Source organism: Haliotis asinina, chromosome 4 (genome assembly GCF_037392515.1).
Source record: "Haliotis asinina isolate JCU_RB_2024 chromosome 4, JCU_Hal_asi_v2, whole genome shotgun sequence".
Lineage (NCBI taxonomy): Eukaryota > Metazoa > Mollusca > Gastropoda > Lepetellida > Haliotidae > Haliotis > Haliotis asinina.
In genome coordinates, this window is record NC_090283.1 from 52,537,598 (window position 1) to 52,559,311 (window position 21,714).

Consider the following 21,714-nt stretch of genomic DNA (forward strand, 5'->3'; position numbering starts at 1 on the left):
ATCAGTTGAATGAGAAGGGGGTACAGGTAAACAATAACAAAGAAACAAGTGGAATGAGTTATTAAAAGATGGAAGCCAGTTCTTGTCCGCTAGTTTACATAATGAATATATCATGTAGGCTCGTCAAGTTATACATATTTATCCACATATTTCAACTTCGAGCTGAAAATACATAGCCCTTTCTCGAACCTTGGACTCGGTTTCAGTTTAGGCTTTACTGTTGAATTTGTCGCTGTATCTTGAAGATGGACCTGAACATTAACTGTTTTGAGACATATATTTCGATGTCAAAGCAATTCGCCAAGACAACAAATATCGTTCTCACACATCTGACTTTGGGGTTAGGCGTAGTGGTTACATCTGTTCTTTAGTTTCGCCAAAGATCCGGGTTCAGTTCTCTGCATGAGTACAATGTGTGAAGTCCATTTCCGTTGAGTGGTGCATAATGTATAACTTAAGTCATAATGTCATGCCATGTTGTCTTTTGTTATTTCCATGTAAAAAACCCAAAACAAAAAAAAAAAAAATCTGTTACGAAAAATAATAATAAAAACATAAAAAGCGGTAGGGTCGAGATAATTTGGGTTTCAGTATAGATTATTTTCACACAATGCACAGTATCATTCCATGTTCAGTTGAAGTTTCACTTTTCAGTCTTCAGCGACCTATGTCGTAAGAGGCGACCCGGTTGTTTGGTTCGCTGTAAACGTGCATGTTAACGTATCCCAATTTAGCAGATCGATTCTCTCGACGTGAACCACTGGATTAAGCATTCACAATCATCTGTCATATAGTTCAAATGTTGCTGAGTACGGCGTTTGCAAACCAATCAAAAAAGATTTTAAAATCTATGAGAGAAATCGTCATTTCCCCGATAAATACAAAACACCATCCTGCACGCGAATCTCATCGTCACCCATTATAGTAAAATAGTGAGAGAGAGGGATTCCAGTTATATCATGTCGTTCAAAAACTGAGTGAGTTTACTTTTATGCCGCTTTCAGCGATATTGCAAAATAACGGAGTCTGGACCAGGCAACCCAGTGATCAACTGCATGAACATCGATAGGGTGGGAAGGTTAGGGGTACAGGGGATGTCCCGCTATTCCCCTGGGCTACCTACGGCCCTGGTTTCATGGTCTGTTTGCCAGATAGACTGAAGCCATTGAGCCAATTGCTTGACTCAAATAAGTTATTTGTACAATTCGAAATCAAACTAAGGGAGATAAATGCTACCCGGCCGATTGTATACGTTATGGTGTTTTAATCTTTCCAATCTGGGAGCTGGTCACGCACGGACGACGGACCCCCGGACTTGGCAGATGTGTTTTCGGGACGAAATTCCACAGAGACGTGTTGATCAGTCACCTGTTATCTTAGTACATGTGCGTAAAAATAGACGGTCTGTGAAATATGTATCGTGTTGTACAGTTCTCGAGGGTTTTCTTCGCGGAATGTTGTAACAGGAATTAAGGTAGGTTGTTTTACTTTACTTGATGCTGAATGATTTTTTTACAATGTTAATATATTGATCACCTCATCAAGAGTCATTTCAACAGCAATGGAATCGAGATGTATATTTTATGGAAGCGATTTCTTTGATTACGTTAAGAAATTGGTGCATGATCATATGTCACACATTAATCACTCACGAGGATGACAGTCTATGTTGGAAATTGTTCAAAGGTGATCACGATTACAATGGTGATATGACAACATGTCATTCATTTACGCATAAGGCTAAATAACAACAGGGATATGTTTCTCGGACATCGGCGCGTCACTTTTATTTGTGCACGTAACGATGTTTTATTTCCATTTTAAAAATATAATTCTGACTCTGCCGCGTCCTGATCACCCATTTGTGCACTATAAGAATGAGAGTCTGTAAGAACGAGTGTGACTGAACCCACAACACATTAACACGTGCTAAACTTGCCAAATTGTATATCTGAGAGAAAAAAACCCAACAATATTCCAGCAATATCACACCAGAAATGGGTTTCATCGTACCGACGTGGCGATTCGAACCCGCGTCTTCGACGTTACGAACGAACGCTTTAACCACTAGGCTACCCCACCGACCCAGCGGGATGAAGACACACAAGACGTAACGACGACAATCACAGACACAAAGATATACAAGCACAGATTTCACACGCACGCACGCACGCACGCACGCACGCGCACAAAACACGCTTGCGTTCACAAACGTTAAAATGAGAACTAACAAGAAGGATGCATGGATGGATACATTGATGGATGACCGATACTCCATACCCTCATAGTAACCTAGAATGTTCTTTCATTTAATGTCCTTGGCATCGGTTCGTCACGGAAATGGTCCAAAGCAGTGTTTGCAATACAGTTTCAATAAAGTCTGCGGGCCCATTTGGTTACAGTCAACCAAACAAACAAAGTATACCACATTGTGCACAGTTTCACATTGATTCTGCAGGATCAGGCGGAGCCTTTGACACACAGGGGACTTTTTATCTATTTAAATTGACTGACATTCTTACGCCAAAGCACTGAAATACCAGGAAACTGTAAATTATCGTAAAAAACAAAAAACAAAACAAAAAAACAACAACAAAAAAACATGCTGGATCGTGGAACACCCGAACGTTGCTACAGAAAAGAAAGGGGAAACATCCCACTTGAAACATACCTGACATGTAATTTACTGAAGACCATAAAGGCCTGCACATATTTGAAACTGCCGGCCCGATACAATAACAACCGGTGCTGGGACTCCGGGCCAGCGGTTATTTCGAACGCTGGTCGATATCTGTCTGTGAGACACGGACATAACCGCGAGTTAACAACTCTTTGAATACCCGGATTAATTTAGATGAGAGCTGAATTTACTAGTTCCCGTGGCTATGCGATATTTAACAAAGAATTATGCTGACCACAGCCATGACCCTTACACCACTTTTGCCCGAAATTAAGACATAAATGCACTCATTGTTTATAGTTTTCATAAACGAATATGTCTTATCAGAGAGCATAATATAACAAAACTCACTATACTGTCCCTGGATTCAGCTGGAGTTATCTGGCATATGCAGTACTGTAAAGTACCACGTGACTTATCACGTAAGTGACGGTGTATGCCGACTACACCCGAATGCCCCTTCGAGACATCACCCTCAGTATCATGTGAGAATGTCCTAATACCTCGTCTGCTGAGAATTAACGGCTATAAAAAAACTATTTCGCCCACATTTGGCTCTTTCTTAATAATTAATACCCACATCATTGTGAGGTGGAAAACTTATCGCGTGAGAAAAATGGTAGCCGACTAATTAATGAGTGGTTGTGCCTGACGTCAGAATGATACATGACGACTTTAACGGACCAAACTTGTGTACCGCAAATCAGAACAGTAGGTGAAGCCAAGACAGGATCTCAGGAGGATGTGTAGCTGGGACTTGTAGGGTAAGAACGATATTTTTTGCAAACTCTTAGTTGCGGTGATTATCAGATTGATGTGATTATCATAATCCTGTGATTATCGTATTGCTGTGATTATCATATTGCTGTCATTATAGTATCGCTGTGGTTATATATCTATTAATTGATCTCTGATGAGACCTGTTCGTGAAAGTGGACAAGGAGCTTGGATTATGATGAATCAAAACCATTTCCATTTGACCAATGCATACGTGAATATATCATGTTACGAAAGGTCAAAACACTATATTTTTTCAAAATCATTTTCCGGTAAATTTCGAGTTTTTCATTTAGGAATACTCGGAGGCTTGATTTGGGGGAATTTAGATGAGAGCTGAATTTACTAGTTCACGTGACTATGCGTGAATATATCATGCTACGTACGGTCAAAACACTATATTTTTTTTTCAAAATCATTTTTCTGTAAATTTTGAGTTTTTCATTTAACCGAGTGTAATTTTACTCCTTTTTCGTTTAACACCATTGTCATTTTCGTAATAACCGTATGACGTATTTTTGATTTGTCAGAGGTTGTGTTGCTTTTCGTTTTCCTTCAACGTCATTTTCGACATGGAAAGTGTGGAAATAGGTTTCAGGCCCATGGATAGGGTCGTATATCTGGTGATGTTCCTGATAAATCTGTGCAGTTGATGATGTTTAGTCTCCATGTAAACCTGTTCATACAACAACCCTTGACTAATTATGCAAGGAGATTCGACTAAGAATGACACAGTCCTTGGGGCCCTGCCCCTATAGTCTTTCATTCCGGGAAGTTTAGGTTTCTGTCTGAAAGGTATTGGTTCAGCACTGGGTTGCGTTTGACAGAATCACCTTAATACTGTTTGTGTGTTGGGTAGCCTAGTGGTAAGTGCGTTCGCTCGTCACGCCGAAGACCCGGGTGCGATTTCCCTCATGGTACAATGGGTGAAGACTATTTCTGGTATTCTGTGATATCGCTGTACTGTCGCTAAAACGGCGTAAAACCATATTCACTCACCTCTGATTTGTCCGAATGTCTTGATATTTAGTTGTTCGTCTGTGCTTCAAAATAATAAAAAATGTTTAGGGATGTAACGGTTTAGTGTAATTAATGGAACTGTAAATCTTGGACATAATGTTTCTCCAAATTAACGCGTTTGCTGCCCCCAATCCAAACTGAGGCGACTTCCCCGGCCTCAATGGAATACGTTCCCTCGTCACGCCGAAGTCTCGGGTTCGATTCCATATATGGGTAAAGTCTGGAGCCCATTTCTGGGATCCCCCGACGTGATATTGCTAGATTATAGCTAAATGGATAGAACTATCATTAAAACGACCGCACGTTATCAGAAATGAGCGGGCCGCTGTAACTTGATAATGCCCGCAAAATGCTTGGCCATTATCAAGCCCGTTGTTAGGTGACGTCATAGGTAGTTCAGCTGTTGAAGTTCAATCACCTACGGCTCGTTTGAACTTGGGTTCATTATTGACCATATATCTGGCTCACACTCGTCACATGTGCCTGTGCCTGTGCCATTATGCACTTTCCTGCTTGTGCCAACCATACCAACTGTACCATAATTGACAACATATGAAAATATCGACATGTAGTCTAACGTTGTGGATCACTGAAAACAATGGCGGCTGGCAGTATGGGCAAAGGTCAAGGTCGAATGTCGTCACTCTCTATATTGACGTCATCTGTGTTCTAGGACGTATCTATATTTGTAAAATGTGTGTCAGTGACCTCCGTCGTTTGTTGTTGGCAGTAAATGCTTCTAAACCGATGCCGCTGTTTTTATTCTTATTTTATTAAATATTCTATTCATATTAGCTATAATGCCGGTAACGCTATTTTCCAGGGCATTATCATTTGTAGGAGCCCTCTGTCTTTTCAACTGCCCTCCTTCGTCGGGCAGTTAATGAAAGACCTCGGGCTTCTGCATATGATAATGCCCTGAAAAATAGCGTTACCCTTATAATAGTGCTAAAAGACGGTGTAAAACGTCTTCATCCACCCCGGACATATAAATGATTCTTAAGTATGGACCTCCGTAAAGATTTGGTAATGAGCAGGCATTAATTGCCCTGTGTACTCATCAGAGCCATGAATCACAACTTAAGTTTATTCACGTGTGCGATAACCAGGCCATGATATTCAAAATACGATCACTGTAAACAAACAAACCACTGTCTGTAACATTTTGAGAAATGTGATCAGTCTAAGGTCAAATGATGACCCCGACGAAATAATGACAATGACTCCCACAACAATAGCAGATCGTACTCAGACACAGAGGGTAGAGATACCCGCTTGGCTTTTGTGTGAGGTACAGATACCATGATATGGGCGGACATTTTGTTCGGATGTGTTGTGTTGGTTTGTATGGGAAGGATTCATGTATCTGGGGCCTAACAGAGCGTGACACTTAAGTGATACTTGTTTATTACATATTTTCGGTGACCATCGTTTTTGTCAATTGAGATTGAGGTTATTTACGCTTTGTTATGACAAGGAGGGTTAATGACGATGATCGATGATGTAGGTTTCGTTTGTCTTTCCCGTGCCCTCTCGTATTCAAGCTGAAGAACCGTGTCAGTGCCGAATCGTGGATTCGAACTTACAGCCAATAGGAGCGGATCTTGACACTGCTATCAAAGAAACGTAACTCAAAATCAAGATTTACAGCGCTCCAGGTCGCGACTACAATCGCAACTCCTACAACCACGACAACGACTACAATCATCACCACCGACACCACCACCAACACCACCACCACTACTGCTACCACCACTGCTACTGCTACCACCACTGCTACCGCTACTATTGCTGCTGCTGCTGCTGCTACTACTACTACTACAACCGCTACTATTGGTACTACTACTGCTACTGCTGCTACTGCTGCTGCTACCACTACCACTACTACCACTATCACTACCACTATTATTACCACCGCCATGACAACTACTACTACTACTACTACTACTACCACTACGTTTACTGCTGCATCTGCTACCTCTACAACAACAACTACTACTACCACAATCCACACAACATACGTTCATTATATACAAATAAGACCCAGCATACCCCTTGACCCTCAAGTCACACTTCACATTACGTCATCACCCGAGTCCACATAAGCAAGCAAGTATAAGCCTAATACTTCCACAGAACACTGCCCCAGATTAATCCCAGTCACAACGGCAACACATCAGAGCAAGGACCCACTCGGCACAAAACCGTATTGTGCATATGGCGAAGGTATACCTGTCAGGTGTTAGAAGCCCCTTGATTAAAGGTGTGCTTTGACGGTAGGTGACTAAATATTTCATGGCTTCCCGCAGCATACAATCGATCAATCGGCAGTTACATTGAAGTCAATGTACACACATTGTATAATTGCATGAACAATCTTGAGATGCTCCAGTTTGATTTATCAGTAGGAATATTTGAAACAGAGAATGTTGTCGGAAATATGATACCATGTAAGATTTATTTAATTTCTGATTTATGAGTGAATAGTCTGGTCGTGACAGATTGAAATTCCCATCAGACGCCGTTGATTGGAATATACAGACATCATGTGATTAGTAGCTGGATTTTGTTTTTTCTCACCTTTATGAATCTTTTCTGTAAATGATACATTCGGGATCAAGCAAGCAAGTGATTAACATCATGAACACCTACCCATTTACGATACGATTACATGCATTGACCAAGTCAGTAAGCCTGACAAACCAATCCCGCTACGTCCTACTTTGTAAAGGTACTACGTCACCCGATGGTGGGCAACCCACAGTATTTCAACTTTGTTGGGGGCAAGTCTCAAAGTAATAGGATCTGCGACAATGCCATTTTGAAGACAAGTATTAACATGGCGCTGACAAACGCAGAAACGTAATCGGGGTAGTCGTATGTGGAACCCGGGTGCCTGTCAAACGTAAGGGCCGTTACTCTGTACAGCGAATTTAGACGCTTTCAATAACGAGGCCACCCGTCACCACACAATCAGTGTGGGTTCAAGTTCAAGTTAGGTAAATTATAATCAACAATATAAATTTTATTCCAGTAAACCTAAAAATTCTAGTTTGATTTGATTTCAATTCATTTGAGTTGCATTAATCAGGAGTTTTGTTTACAGGTACATGCCGTGATGGCGAACGAGGAACAAGGTCGTTACGAAATTGTCTCAAATTCTAACGACGAAGACAAGAATCTCTTTAAAGTCATCTCGTACGGAAAAGTTCAAAGACTGAGCTCGTTGTTGTCCAAAACTGAGGACTTGGATGTTCGCGATTCGTGTATGAGAACACCCTTAATCCATGCTATTTTTCTTAGCAAGGATGACGTCAGAGCTCACGTGGTACGTTTGTTGTTGCGTTACGGAAGTGACGTCAATGCTCAAGATGCGGAGGGACGTACTGCGTTAATGTACGCCTGTATGGAGGATGGGAAGGTTGATTCTGTGAGACTTTTGATCAGGTGCAAGAAATGTGATCCCAATATACAGGACCGGGAAGGGTACACGGCACTGATGCACGCTGCAGTCAGTGGAAACACAGCCGGTATTCGAATACTCACAAACCACGCAAACACGAAAAACGTTCTTAAGATTAACGCTGTCAGCAAACAAGGGTTATCTGCCCTTGAACTGGCTGTAAAACTGAGATTAAGTGACGTGTGCAAAGTGTTAGTGCAGGAAGGATGTGCAGACACTTGCGTGAAGGATAAATCAGCGTTATTTGACATTTTGCGTGATGACTCGAGAACGAATACCCCATTTAACCAGCGATTTGTCACTCGACATGGGTTCTCACCACGGGCGGGTGGGACTCCGATTAACCCTATATCGATGAGAGCGTCGCCCTTCATGAGACAAAACAGCGATCTCCATCGACGAGTTCTATTGTCGCCTTCAGCCGAACTGAGTTCCCCGATCCCAGGGAAAGTCCAAAACACGAGCGGAATTTATCAGCGTTTGCTCAACTCTCCAAATGCTCAATTCCCAGTTTCTCCACGGGAAATGGTTACCCCTGGATTAGCCAATTTAGACATCATTCGCAAGCAGCCGTCTTCAAGGCGACCTTTGACTCCCATAACACCACGGAACTCTGCCTTGAATGAAAACAGCCCCTCCCCTGTCAACACGCTACCTCAACCCACTCGACTCCCAAGCATACCTAGCGGCAAGAGAGTACACCTGGAAAATAGAGCGGACAAATCCCCACGGGAGGAATGTTAACGGGACTATATGTGAATATTACAATTATGAGGATCAAATGTACTTATATTTACAAGGGATTGTGCAAAACTGTTCTTGTGTTCGTATTTCATGGAATAGGGCATGTGAACACAAAACCATAGGGCAATATGAATACAAAAACATAGGGCATGTGAATACCAAAAAATACACAAAAAAATAAGGTACGTGAATACAAAAGTATAAGGCAGTGAACTGAAGAACATGAAGGATGTGAATTCAGTGACCTGACGGATGTGGGAAAAAAAGGAAGCAAAAATAAAAAAAAGAGATACACACAGCATGTGGTTACTGTGTCATAGAAGTATTACGACATAGCCAGCTCCTGGTAATACCTTATAACTGGATGGGGTCAATCAAGGATGAAAAGCGAAAGGATCAAAGGTGCACGTGGATAATTGGGTGAAACACGGGTCAATTCCTTCCAAATCCACAACAGTATTATGGTATAATTCCCGTGACATCATAATACAGACCTCCGTAATTTGACCTTGAGGCCGATCAGTACCGTAGAGAGCACTTGTTCCTGTAGTCCTGCTGATCTCATGTGAGACCGATGAAATGATCACTGACACAAAATCTAATTACTGCAACAGAACCAAATTGTGCTACTTTTACGAACGATCATTATTTTGTGGCCACTTGCCTCTATTTCCTAAGATGGGGGACATGCAAGTATGAACAAGCGTCAGTGGTGAAATTTCAATTTCATACGTGAAACTCATTTGTTAACCACTTTCTGTCGATTTCATGTGACTGTGCAAAATATGTTTATGTTGCTGATATTAGATTTTGTCTTAATGGGCAGTTCATCGGTCTCAAATGAAATCAAACGGACTATAGTTAATATGCATATTTGAATTATATACAATACTTAAAATGGAAGGTTTGCATTTCTTCATTTTTCACGCATATTTTCGAAAAATATTGTATGGAATATTTCTTTCGTGAAGACAGTTCTGTTGTGTACGTGTCTTGTATTGCCAATCGTCAAAGACGTTTGGTCTTGGCGTTGTGTCTTGTGTCATCCATTGTTATTCTTAGTAATTCTGGATGTATCAATGTCAGGATCATGCAAAATGTTACTACGATGAAGGATTACTGACATAAACAACCTTATCGATGAAAAAAAACCCCTATGCTTACATAGTGAAAGAGAGATCTCTTCTATATTAGATTTCCTTTCTGTTACTTATGTGTTTGATCTCATGAAATGCCCATGTAACAATGCATAAACATTGAATAAACAGGAAATAGACACATTCGATATCGTTTGATTTGATTTCACAGTCTGAGAAACCATCGAGTAAAAGACACTATGCATACAAAAATAAAATAAACAAACATACAAACAAACAAACAAACAAATAAATAACATCCTTTTCTCATGCTTTGTTTTCCGCAATAGACCGCCTATTAGGGGGATCGGGTGTCATCGTATCCCAATTGCTCATGCGGTTGATCACTGGATTGTCCAAACTCGATCATTTACAGACCGCCGCGATATAGCTGGAATATTGCAGAGTTTGTCGTAAATGTAAACTCGCTCACTAGTAGAGGTTTTCCCAAGTGACGAAACTGAAACATAAACGTAATTTGAGAAAGTAAACGTGAGTGAAATTTACTTTATTTATTATTTTTTTCAACGAAGCATAAATGTAACGTGAGAATCCATAGCTGGAATTTATATAGGGATGAGCGACACATCTTAAAAAAAAAAACAGACTCCGATTTCGCGAAACAAATTGAGTTTTGACTAAGTTCGAGGTTTTACTCAAATTTGAGAAAACGCATTTGCCAGAATGAACTGAAATCGGTATAAAAACTCAAACTATAGTAGGCAATTGGAGTTTGCTGGATAGAGAATACTCAAGCTGTTTGGGTTTGTACAGTTCAAAAATGCAGTTTAGTTAAAAATGCAGCTCTTTCAAATTGTGAAACTCAGTTTGAGATTTTAGTAAAACTTAAGTTTGTTTCGAGGAGTAAGGTTCAGGTGGTCATGTTATACGTGCGTGGCAAAAACGAGTGAGTGTGTTTTTATGACGCTTTTAGCAATATTCCAGCGAGAGCACGCTTTAACCATTAGGCATTTTTGGTTCTTTGGCATCGCTCGCAGTCATTTTAGCCAAAGCAAAATTAAGTGAATTAAATTTCAACATAGATATTACTACCTTTGACATTCTCTGCGTTATTTCATGTACGTGTTGAAATCGAGAGCTTGTCTATTTAGTGGAAACGTTCGTAACAAATACAGGGTGTCAGTGCTCACATTTGATGTGTCGGGTTCACATCAATGAACACATTTAAAAAAACCCAAAACAACGTGCACCTCCCAAGGAGATTTTCCAGTCACTCAATACGGGGGTATGGAGAGAAATTAGTGTCACTGCTATTTTACAACGGATTTATTGAGAGGGTGAGCTTTTTTGACGTTGTATCATTGGTGCCATTTCAGAAATACCAGAAGTAGTGCAAGGTTTCGAAAGTTTCCTCTTCTTTGAAACACTGAGACGCGGGCATATATGCTGACAAACCGTAAACCACAGTCCGGGGGAACATGGGATCCGAACCAAGGAATGACGCCATCTTGTGCCAGCCCGCTATATAGTGCACATCACACCTCGGTCTCGAGCGGCACGTCGTACGATGTGTGCGGCATGTCGTCATCTTCCGCTGTCAGGTCCAAACTCCGGTTATCAGGGCTTTTGAGGTCCTCAATCTCAACATACACCACCCCCTCGGGAAGGTCTTTGGGTCCAGAAAACGTTTTGCATGGTTTCAACCTTACTGGCTTTACCGGAAGGAGGGAATACACCTTCGCCTTCGGCTTGTCTGGACTTGATATTCCGCCATGTTGGATTTTGACGTACTTCCGGTAGATGAGCAGTTCTAGATGTTGCAACGCTCTGTGTTTCTGACGGACAGTTCGGATGAGAGCTTTACACTCTGATGATGTTTTCAGATTGGTGTATTTCTTAAACAATAATGGTTCCTTCTTCTTCACCTCGACTTCCGTCTCTACATCAACTGCAAAGAAACCAAAAAAGGTACAGTCGAAAATCAAGCAGGACAGGACAATCGTCACTGCCATTACTTCTCATTAAAGTACAAATTCGAAATGCTTTGTGGAGGCTGAGATCATAGCTTTGGCAATGGGGTGTACTAATGAGGAATACGTACGCCGTGATCTAGACAAGCAGCTTTCAGACTTCCATGTTTGTAGAAGCCTCGGTGGCTTAGTGGTTCATGCCGTTGTCTACTGGGTGCCTTACTCTCAGGGCGTGGGTTCGAATCCCGGAATGGGGCTCAACCTCCAAAATGTACTTGAACCTGTAAGTTACTGAGGAAGTGTAAACAAAAAAATATGACATGCTGCATTTGATCGCTTTCTATAAGGCACCGTGAATTCTCGCAAAGAGAAACATGAGACTCATTAATCATTTAAGACAATGACCTACTTTTCAGCCGATCCGAGTTTTCGTGTGAAAGTGAAAAAAGACACTACAAGCACCTCTGGTGAAACTGAATTCCAATTCATTCTTTCATAAGAAAATGGTATTTACAAATGAATCTCAGTTGTAAACTTTAGTAAATTCGTATTTCTACATTTTATGTCGAGGTTTAGACAGCATACCTTAAGTGAGACCTTGACTGTCATTGTTTGATGAGGTCGTAAAATGATTCACAATACATCTGGCTCACTGGTTAGTCCTGTTTGCACGTTTTGAGTGTATTGTTGTTACGTACATAGAGGATACTAAAAGAGCCAAAGCGAATTTTATACTAAATCTTTCACGAGTTTAATGAAAATGGTGTTTCAAGAAGCGAGTTTAGTATTCTGGGGCCCGTTTCACAAAGCACTCTTCCCGGTCCGACCTCAAAAAGCAAGTCGTAGACCACCTCTTGCTTTTTAACCCCGTTTCACAAAGACCTCGTACATTTACACTGTGTCGTAAACAGCCGCAAATGTAGGACCCCGATTGACATGTAAGTCCATTAGGAGGTCGTAAACACTACTAGTACAAAGATGGCGTCGATGATTATGGTACTACAAGTGATTAAAACACGTTAACTAATAAGTCCTGACAGGTCGAAAGTGCTCGACACTCTGGATGATCTTGACATGACTTTTTGGCATTAGCATTGTGACGTCATAACTCTGAACCCTTATGACGTCATACTTCTAGTGGTATCTAGTGTTATATTGCAAAAATATTACACTGGGTGCACATTCTCGAAAGTGTCCCAGCTAAGACAGATCCTAACTAGTTAGACGGGAGTTGTGACATCCTACTGTTAAGATACGGATTACGGATTACGGATAGTCGGCACGAGGGTGAGCAGTGAAAGTGGCTGGATTGCAGGTTCGAGGCCGATTTCCACTAGTCCTAAATTTCCACATTAAAACGTTCCATCGTTTATTTAACTTTTGACGTTTTAGGTCTCTCGTTTTTGTGTGAACAAAATATTAAAAATGAAAAAGGAAAAGAAATGGTACTAATGCATAGTGCTATATTGGATTAGGTCCCTTCCCCTAACCCTAAACCCTTGAAATAATTATAATAAATAGAATACATTCACCGAACCGGCACGAAAATGGCTGAAGTGTCCAGTGTAGTGCATTCTTTCCGCTTCGAAAAATAAAATAATAATAAACTCCATGTCAGTATAAACGATGCAAACCACTGATTAAAAAAGATACATATGTATATTAGTTCACATCTATAATTCATTTGGTCCACATAGTTATATTTGAAACCGAAATATAAAATATATTTAGATTATTTAAATTGACAAAAAATGCGAATAATAAAATATGGCAGAATGTGACCAGTCACCTCAACAGCTCTTAATACAAAGAAATACGATTGCTTTGAGGAACAGGACCCAGCACAACGAACTTTACCAACACGTCATAATACTCTGTTACGTAATTGCAGGTGATTTGTAACCCCCTGGATGCCACAGGGACATATATGTCCTTCCTCTACATACTTCGCTTTGGAGCCCAATAAAATTCTAAATATACCACTCATATATAAATACTTCACAGTTTTGAATTCTGCGGAAAATTCCCTGTTTCTTGATACCATCCACTATTATCTCAGACCAAGCTAAAGTGCTTAAAATCGCGTTTCAAAATAGGCTTCATCGTAAATGTCGTCAACTTTCAAACTGTACAAAATCGAGATTCACAGCGTTTTTTGCAGTATGTTTTGAAATGTGAAAATCGGATAATTACTGGGAGTAATGAATTTCAAAAATAGCATATTAATGATCACTGATATCAAGTTTTCATGTAACCAGTAATGATAATTCTGGATGAACCTAGAATCGGTGGGGATGTTTTCGAAAATACACTTACACGGACGCCGAAGTGCGCTTTCCGCCATATTGGATAGTGTTTACAAAATCAGGTTTCGAGAAAGCCGGTATTGAGACGCCTATTATATCATGTACACTTCATAGTTAGCTGCGACAAATGCATCATTGAATTCCCCAAGCATCTTAGAAGCAAATTACAAATGGTCTTTGTCACCAATACTAGCTTTCTAGACAAAACGAAACGAAATATACTTGGTATGAAAACGAACGCTGTGCTCGAAAGACAGCGCTTGATTGAAATGTAAAGGAAAAAAAATTCCAAGTTTACACTGCGTAGCATTTTCGGAAATTTTCCAATATTCAGCCGTCTCATCATTGCTTACAATGACTCAATGCGCTTAGTATATTCAGGGGAAGAGTATCGTAGCAAGAAAATACATACAATGAAATCATTTGGTAATTCATAAGAAACCGTCAAACTTCTTGAGCAGCGTGACGCCATGACTGACGCAAAATCACGCAGAACGACAACGGTACTTATCGGCATTTCTGGCTTCTTCCGTCCTTTTCAGTGTAAACGATAAAAAACATATAACAATACACAGATAGTCAGAATAATTCTGATTACTTACATCTCACATTTATGTACAAAAGATCCCTGAATCAAGGAAAATGTCCTCGCAAAATCCTGTGTACCCTTCTCAGTGAAGCCGCCATTTTGAAAGAAATCGGTCATCGGTAGTGATGTGACACGTCAACATTGTTGCACTTATTAGGCAATTTCATTGAGGTGAAGGTCGGTTGAACAAGAGTAAACACAATGCCAATACCATTCCGATTGCACTTTTAGTATTGTGATGTATATTTAGCGTATCGTTCAGATATTTTTTAATGAAACTGATTTCAGTATCAGTTCTACATATATCCATGTTCAACACCATAGCTTATGTGGATATAAGGTATGCGTTTTTATTGTTTGAAAGCTTTTGATTGTTTGAATAATATTTACATGGGAAATTAACTCAGTAAGTGTACTATACCACATTTTAGGCCTCTACACAAGTGTTGGAAGATCTCACATAGCCATTACTGCAACATGTGCTTTAATTCCCGTGATGTACAATATTCAGTGCGCCTGACAAAAAAATCGGCATCCAGGGGGTTAATATGTTGCTATTGAAAGATAAGCTTATTTAGACGATCTTAAGGGTAATAAATTCGTCACACAGTGTTTTGAAAGGCTGTAAGGGACTGTAAGACCCTTGTAAATTCCATATTTCCTCAGGAGGATCTGTGTAGTATATCCGTATTTCCTCAGGAGGATCTGTGTAGGACATCCGTATTTCCTCAGGAGGATCTGTGTAGGATATCCGTATTTACAAGGGTCTTACAGCCCCGTACACCCTTTTCGCAACACAGTGTAACTAATAATGTCGCCGGATTTGCCAGGGTGTACGACTCGTACACCCCGTCAAATTTTTCAAGTGGCACACTACAAATGATGTACGAATGCCCTCCACCTTATATGGAATGTGGCCACCAAGCGGACTACCGCTACTATATTTCAGAGTTGACGTATGAATAAACGTGTATCATAAACTAAGCCATCCGAAGTTATCTCCCTTTATGACTGTTTTTGGAAACAGCACGGCAAAACGTTGCGTCTCATTCTACCGAAGGTTGAATGCTGCTTGGTAAAGATAAACTTCATTTTACGATCTTAAGGGTAATAAATTCATCACACCGTGTTTTGAAACGGTTGACGTGACTGTAAGACCTTTTAAATTATAATAATTCATACTAATAACAGAAATGAAATACTATTACTACAACTCACTGAACCGATACGCATTTTAATTCAATTACCACGTTTTAGAACGTTTTCCAACTCTTGCAGCTTCTCCTTCGCTTCACCCTCAACCGCCTTTATTTCCGCTTCCGTTCTGGCGAGCATGCGCTGTAACTCCTTCATTTCTGACTCCATTTCCAACAGACCTTGTTTCATGCGGGATAACTTCCGGTCTCGTCTCCTACACATATTAAGACATTGTAAGATCTAATGAAACCCTTTCAAGTCTTTCTACATCTCTCACACCAGACTAAGCAGATTAAGCAGATATTTTTTGAGTGAGTGTGATTAGTTTTACGCCACCTTTATTCCATATTCCAGTAAATGGGCTTCACATATCGTACCCATAGGGAGATGGAACCTGGGTATTCGGTGTGACGTACGAATGCTTTAACCACGAGGCCACCCCGTCGAACCCACGGTCATTGGAAAGGCCAAGGCAATGTCAATAAAGTAAAACTAGGCGATAGTCGAATGTCTCCATTAAACTGTTTGAACGACGTTTGTCTTTGTGCTGAGATAGGCTTATGAAATGGCGCAGTAAGCACTCCTGTAGACACTCTGATAAATGAATCTTTACCCGACTACCCAACTCAACATCACCTCTCCATAATACTTGCCCCCTTGGTTGTTTCCACTGATATTGCGACAAGATAGCTAACGCGACTAAATCGTTAGTTCTGTACTTCCAAAAACCGATTTCCATTCTGCTGTCTTCCGTCAATTCATACTTGTGGTGACAACGGGATTCAAACATACAAAACACCCAGATTAAATTATATTATTATACTCATGACTTCGTCCATGTTAATTTTCTCTTTCTCTACCAACATCGCTCGTTTTAAAATTGGCGATAAAATACGTCTTCACGTTTACCCAGAGAAGGAACAGACCCGTTTTTGATGTCAGCGGAAAATAAAGCTCGGGACGGATACTTTACAGTCGAGATTTGGTGGACTGATATTGTGGACTGATGTAGTTATCGGAGCTGGAAGAACGGTGGTGACTCTACACTTATGTAGACAGAAAAGGGAAGGCAAGGCGGTGCCACAGGACCTTGAACGCTGATGTCATTTGAGTGAGTGAGTCTGCGACAGATGGTAAGTTTTCAAATAGATAGCTACGATTATGACAGAAACAAAGAACTCTATGTACAGGAGAAAACAGGCCTCTGAGGTATTGGTAGACAATGTAAAACCAGAGGGAGGGAAATCCCGAGGGGCGGAAACTGAAAACCTTAAAAACCCTTACTAAGCAAGAGATCGTGCACTTCTTTTTGGGGACGGTGGGGAAGTCTAGTGGTGAAAACTTTAGCTCATCACGCCGAAGAACCGGGTGTGTGAATCCCATCTCTATTCGTCCTCCTATTCTTTAACACTGCACTGAGACTAAGGTAACCTTAGTGCAGTGTTAAAGAATAGGAGTTAAGGTTAACCTCAGTAAACCCAAGGCTGCTTCGTGAAAGGAGCCCCTGGTGTTCCACTCACCCACTCATTCCATTACCCATTCAGTTTAAACCAAAACCACGTGAGGAAACCGGTATACAGTCATATTACAGAGTTGGGTAAGTTAATATGCTTTACCTGTGCAGTGAAAAGCGTGAGTTCAGAGCTCCCCTTTTGTCGTCATATTTGATGTCATCAATGAATATGTCGATGATGTCACATACGCTGTCATCTGTCTGTGGTATCTTCCAGTCGATGTTGTCGTCGCTCACTAGAGAGGTGCTGCTGTTCGATGTCAAACTGCCTTTCGAGTTTCGTTTTATCACGCTTCGCGGTATTATCTTCCTGAAGAGTGCCATGTTGCTTGTTTTGGTGAGTGTGGTGCACAGTTACTGACATGACGTCAGATGAACGATTATGACGTCATAATAGTGTTTCAGTATTGACGTCACCGTTACAGATCGGAACTTGGTCCCGCAGCCTAGCGCAGTGACAGCAGGCCACTCTCCTACAGGTTTCATTCGGCTAGCACAGTTCTTGTGCCTCAGGCTAGAAAGATGTGTGACGATTCGTAGTCCATTCAATATACGGGTAATACACATATTTTTAATTTTATTTAGTCTACACATTTGATTGGACATCTTTGATAGAATGGTACAGTTTCACTGAAAACACTAGATCTAATCCGATTCTCGTACAGTAGAGATCCTTTGTATACATGGGTTGTAAGGCTCGAATTGCTGTTTTAGAGGCCCTATGAAGAGCAAGTGATGCAGCATTATTGATGTATAAATGTGTATTGTCATTTACTACAGATTGCAGCTTTAGAAGAATATTTTTGCAACAAAATAAAACATTATGAAGAGTGCACCGGATAGCTTGCTTTAGGCCAGTCTCTTCTTGTTTAGGAATATGAGCGTCTGTTTACAAACAAGAGAAAGTCCTGTCTCGTGATCTGCTAATTAGCCTGTGGCAGGGATGTTGTGCTCAGTCATCCCTGAGCCGGAATGTGCATGCTGACCGCATTCAGCTCTGTTATATGTCGAGTGGCTCTTATTCAAAACCTGACTTGAATCATTATAATTATGCATATTGAGGGTAAGCCTATTCCATGTGACTAGTGAAATATGATGCATACATAAGGTCACTGAGTGACGTAAAACTAACATGGCAAAGCTGTGTTTTATCACACAACACATGGGGATAGAGCAAGCTATATTTGTTTTCTTGGATGGCAAATACTTTCCTACGATCAATCTAAGACAGAAAAAAAATTAGAAATACGATGCTATCTGTGATCTAGGTTAACAATCCTCATTCCGGGCAAACTACTCCGTCATAAAGACCCTGAAACAGATAAACAGATAAAATGTTGTATTTTCAAACATGTATAACTCGTCCACAAATAGACTTCAGTGCATGAAGTTTTACACCAATTTAGAAGAAGGTAATGTCTATACAACCAAGTGGATGCATTTAAATAAAGGAGGCGTTGAGCGCGATGGTGACGACTTAGAACGACCCCGACGTAGGGTTTCCTGACTCTCAGACCAATCTCTTTCAACTTGTTTGATCGGATATCCTCTGAAGTCCATTCACCCTGGCCTCTGTGCTCTCACCCGTGGCAGTAGGATCACGTAACTGTAGTACATGGATACACCGATCTTCGGCTGCAGTGGTAACTCAAGGTCTGCCTATACGTGGACGGTCAGAAAAAGATTGCCAATCTCCAACCTGCATTCTTTCAACGGCGATGTTAGTCTGCGGAAATCTCGTCAAGTGCCCGAATATTTTTTTGCACGAGTCTGTTAACACTGTGCTGAATAGGAAGTTTCAGCAACGTATTGACTTGTATCAAAACACATCACCTGAATAAAGATGATGTTCATCCACAGTGAGTCAGTGAGTTTAGTTTTACGCTGCACTCAGCAATAGTCCAGCCATATGGCGGCGGTCTGTGATCCACAACATGAGCACCGATCTGCGCAACTGGGAACCGATGACATGTGTCAACCAAGTCAGCGAGACTGACCACCCGATCCCGTTAGCCGCCTCTTACGACCTTCACGGGTCTTCATCCACAGAGTTTGTCCTTTTCTGACTGTGCAACGTCTAAAATGTCACTCAAAGAAGGCTCCTACAGAAAGTATTCAATGTGTAAAGTGTGTATTTCTGGTGTTCCCTTATTGCGGGAATGCTTTTAAAAGTCTCGTAAATTCCAACTCACTCACTAAGTCATTTTCAACTTCCAGCCACCGTTATCACTCTCGTTTGATTCGGTCGTCACCATTGCGAGATTTTCGTAGTGATTCTGTCAATTACACACTACCATGAAGGAGTTGCGTCCCTTTAACCACGCGCCAAACAAACCTCATTTCAACGTTTCACATTTTGCGGGGAGGACACAAGTGAAACATATTTGAGGCGTTCTTTTGTTCTGGGCAATAGTTCAGCAATGAAGACATAACAACAGACTTCACACATTCACACATTTTCACAAAATGCACACGAGCGTGGCTTTAGGAGTGACGCTGGCTTGACAAGCAAGGCTGTTTCGCCATTCAGTTATAACCTATGAATAGAGTTCGCTATTTGCACCAATTATTATTACGAATATTTAGGCTGGGTGGGATGGAAGATGATCGCACGTGGACAAGAACAGCGCCCCTGCAAAATGTTCATGTTTTCAAATTAAACTTTAAAGTATTTAATGTGGACTTTATGGATCTTTGAAGTGAAATACCAAAGGCATCCGATGAACAATTTACGCTATTTTGACAACAATAATACTACGGAGGTAATCTCTAAATCGGAAATATCTTAAAATATCTCGAACATGGTGAGATCTGTTTTTGACAACGTTATTTTAATTATTCGAGACAATTTCAATATTTATTTTCACATCCGTGAATTTGCAGTGAACCAACATCGGTCGTCCGAGAATAGAGCTTTAAGCCCCCAAAAAGGATAATAATGATAATCTTAGTTATTTTGTTCACTAAAAGCGTAATGTCAAGCACTTATTTCTAAACACGAACCTGGCAATCATAGCGTTGTAATGCGCAACTTTGGTAAACATTCTTAGAGTATTCCGAGACAAGCACTACCATTAAGTTCCAACGATGTGATAACACACTTTACGTGACGTCTCTCGTCATTGTCGGTAAGAAGTTCGTTTTTATTTTATTTATGAGTTCTCTTCGCTGAAATATCTATGAATTAAAGTAGTGGTTGAGGTAACTGAGGTTGGAGGTGAGGTGGCAGGAGAAAGCGAGCGAGAGAATCTTGTTGAGTGAATTCTGTTTTACGCCGCTTTAAACAATAATCCAGAAATGTCATGGCGGAGGACGTCCGGAAATGTGCTTCGCACACCGTACCCATTTGGGGATCCGAACCCTGGTCTTCACCGTGAGGAGCTTAGGCTTTCATCACTGCCCTTGCTGCAGTTTGGAAATTTGATGCGAAAAGACGATCTTGAATTTGTCATTTTCACGTGAAAAATATAGTCATGCCAAACCAGGGATCATATATCCGCACTGACATGATCATAAACTGTGATACGATACGGCGTTTTATCCCAGACGAGATATACTACACCACAAATGAAGATTTGATGGTCTGGTACGATACAACTAGAACTTGCTGGCCTTATCAAATGGTGACTACAGTTTAAATTTTCAGGCTGGTTATACGCTTACATGTCTGCGTCCAGTTCGACCTTTGCCACAAGGATAAACAAACAATGAGAATTTGATCGCAGGAAGCAAGTTATTGTAAGACTTAGCTGGATATGCGGACACCTCGTCAAACCGGACTTAGCTTGTCCGGAAACCCTTCTTTTCGTACAATATTTATGGGAAGGCAATGTATAAGACTGGCACATCACAACGAGCCATGATTCGTTGGATTTCATTTTGATGATAAGGAACGGTCCCTCGGGAAACAATCTGGAACAATCGTGATTAATGGTAATCAGTCGAACCAATAAACGAAGACTGAAGACATTATCTTTTTCTTCGGAATAAACCAATCGTAACAGCAGTTTAAAGTGTTTGTTTCTTGTTGAGTGGCATACTCAGCAATGTTCTAGGTATGTGATTATCTGTTGATAATCGAGTCTAGGCCAGACAATCTTGTGACTGACCTTACTAGCCCAATGGGTAAAACACGCAGGGTTCGATTCCCCACATGGGTAGAATATGTGAAGCCCATTTCTGGCGTGATACTGCTGGAATATTGTAAGTGTGGCGTAAAACTACACTCGCTCACTCTAAAATACTCAAATGGAACTAAGTTGGCTTCAATAAAGTGCTATAGACAGCTAAAAGTCGACCGAAAAATTATTGGGTGATCCATGTGAAAACGTGTCAGGGCCCGTTGACAGGGCTATATC

At 40.8% G+C, this 21,714-nt stretch overlaps 2 protein-coding genes across 2 annotated transcripts; one reads left to right on the forward strand and one right to left on the reverse strand.

Annotated features, from left to right (window-relative positions):
• Positions 1-7,595: 7,595 nt before the first annotated feature.
• Positions 7,596-8,707, forward strand: LOC137282577 (ankyrin repeat domain-containing protein 34A-like). The gene has a single exon (XM_067814348.1). It carries the CDS (start codon positions 7,596-7,598, stop codon positions 8,682-8,684), a length of 1,089 nt encoding a protein of 362 aa, XP_067670449.1. The 3' UTR covers positions 8,685-8,707.
• Positions 8,708-11,316: 2,609 nt separating this feature from the next.
• On the reverse strand, positions 11,317-17,680 carry LOC137282004 (uncharacterized). Its single transcript, XM_067813759.1, has 3 exons — positions 17,460-17,680; positions 15,894-16,057; positions 11,317-11,729 (listed from the first exon to the last, which is right to left on the reverse strand). Exons 1-3 carry the CDS (start codon positions 17,678-17,680, stop codon positions 11,317-11,319), a joined length of 798 nt encoding a protein of 265 aa, XP_067669860.1.
• Positions 17,681-21,714: the final 4,034 nt, after the last annotated feature.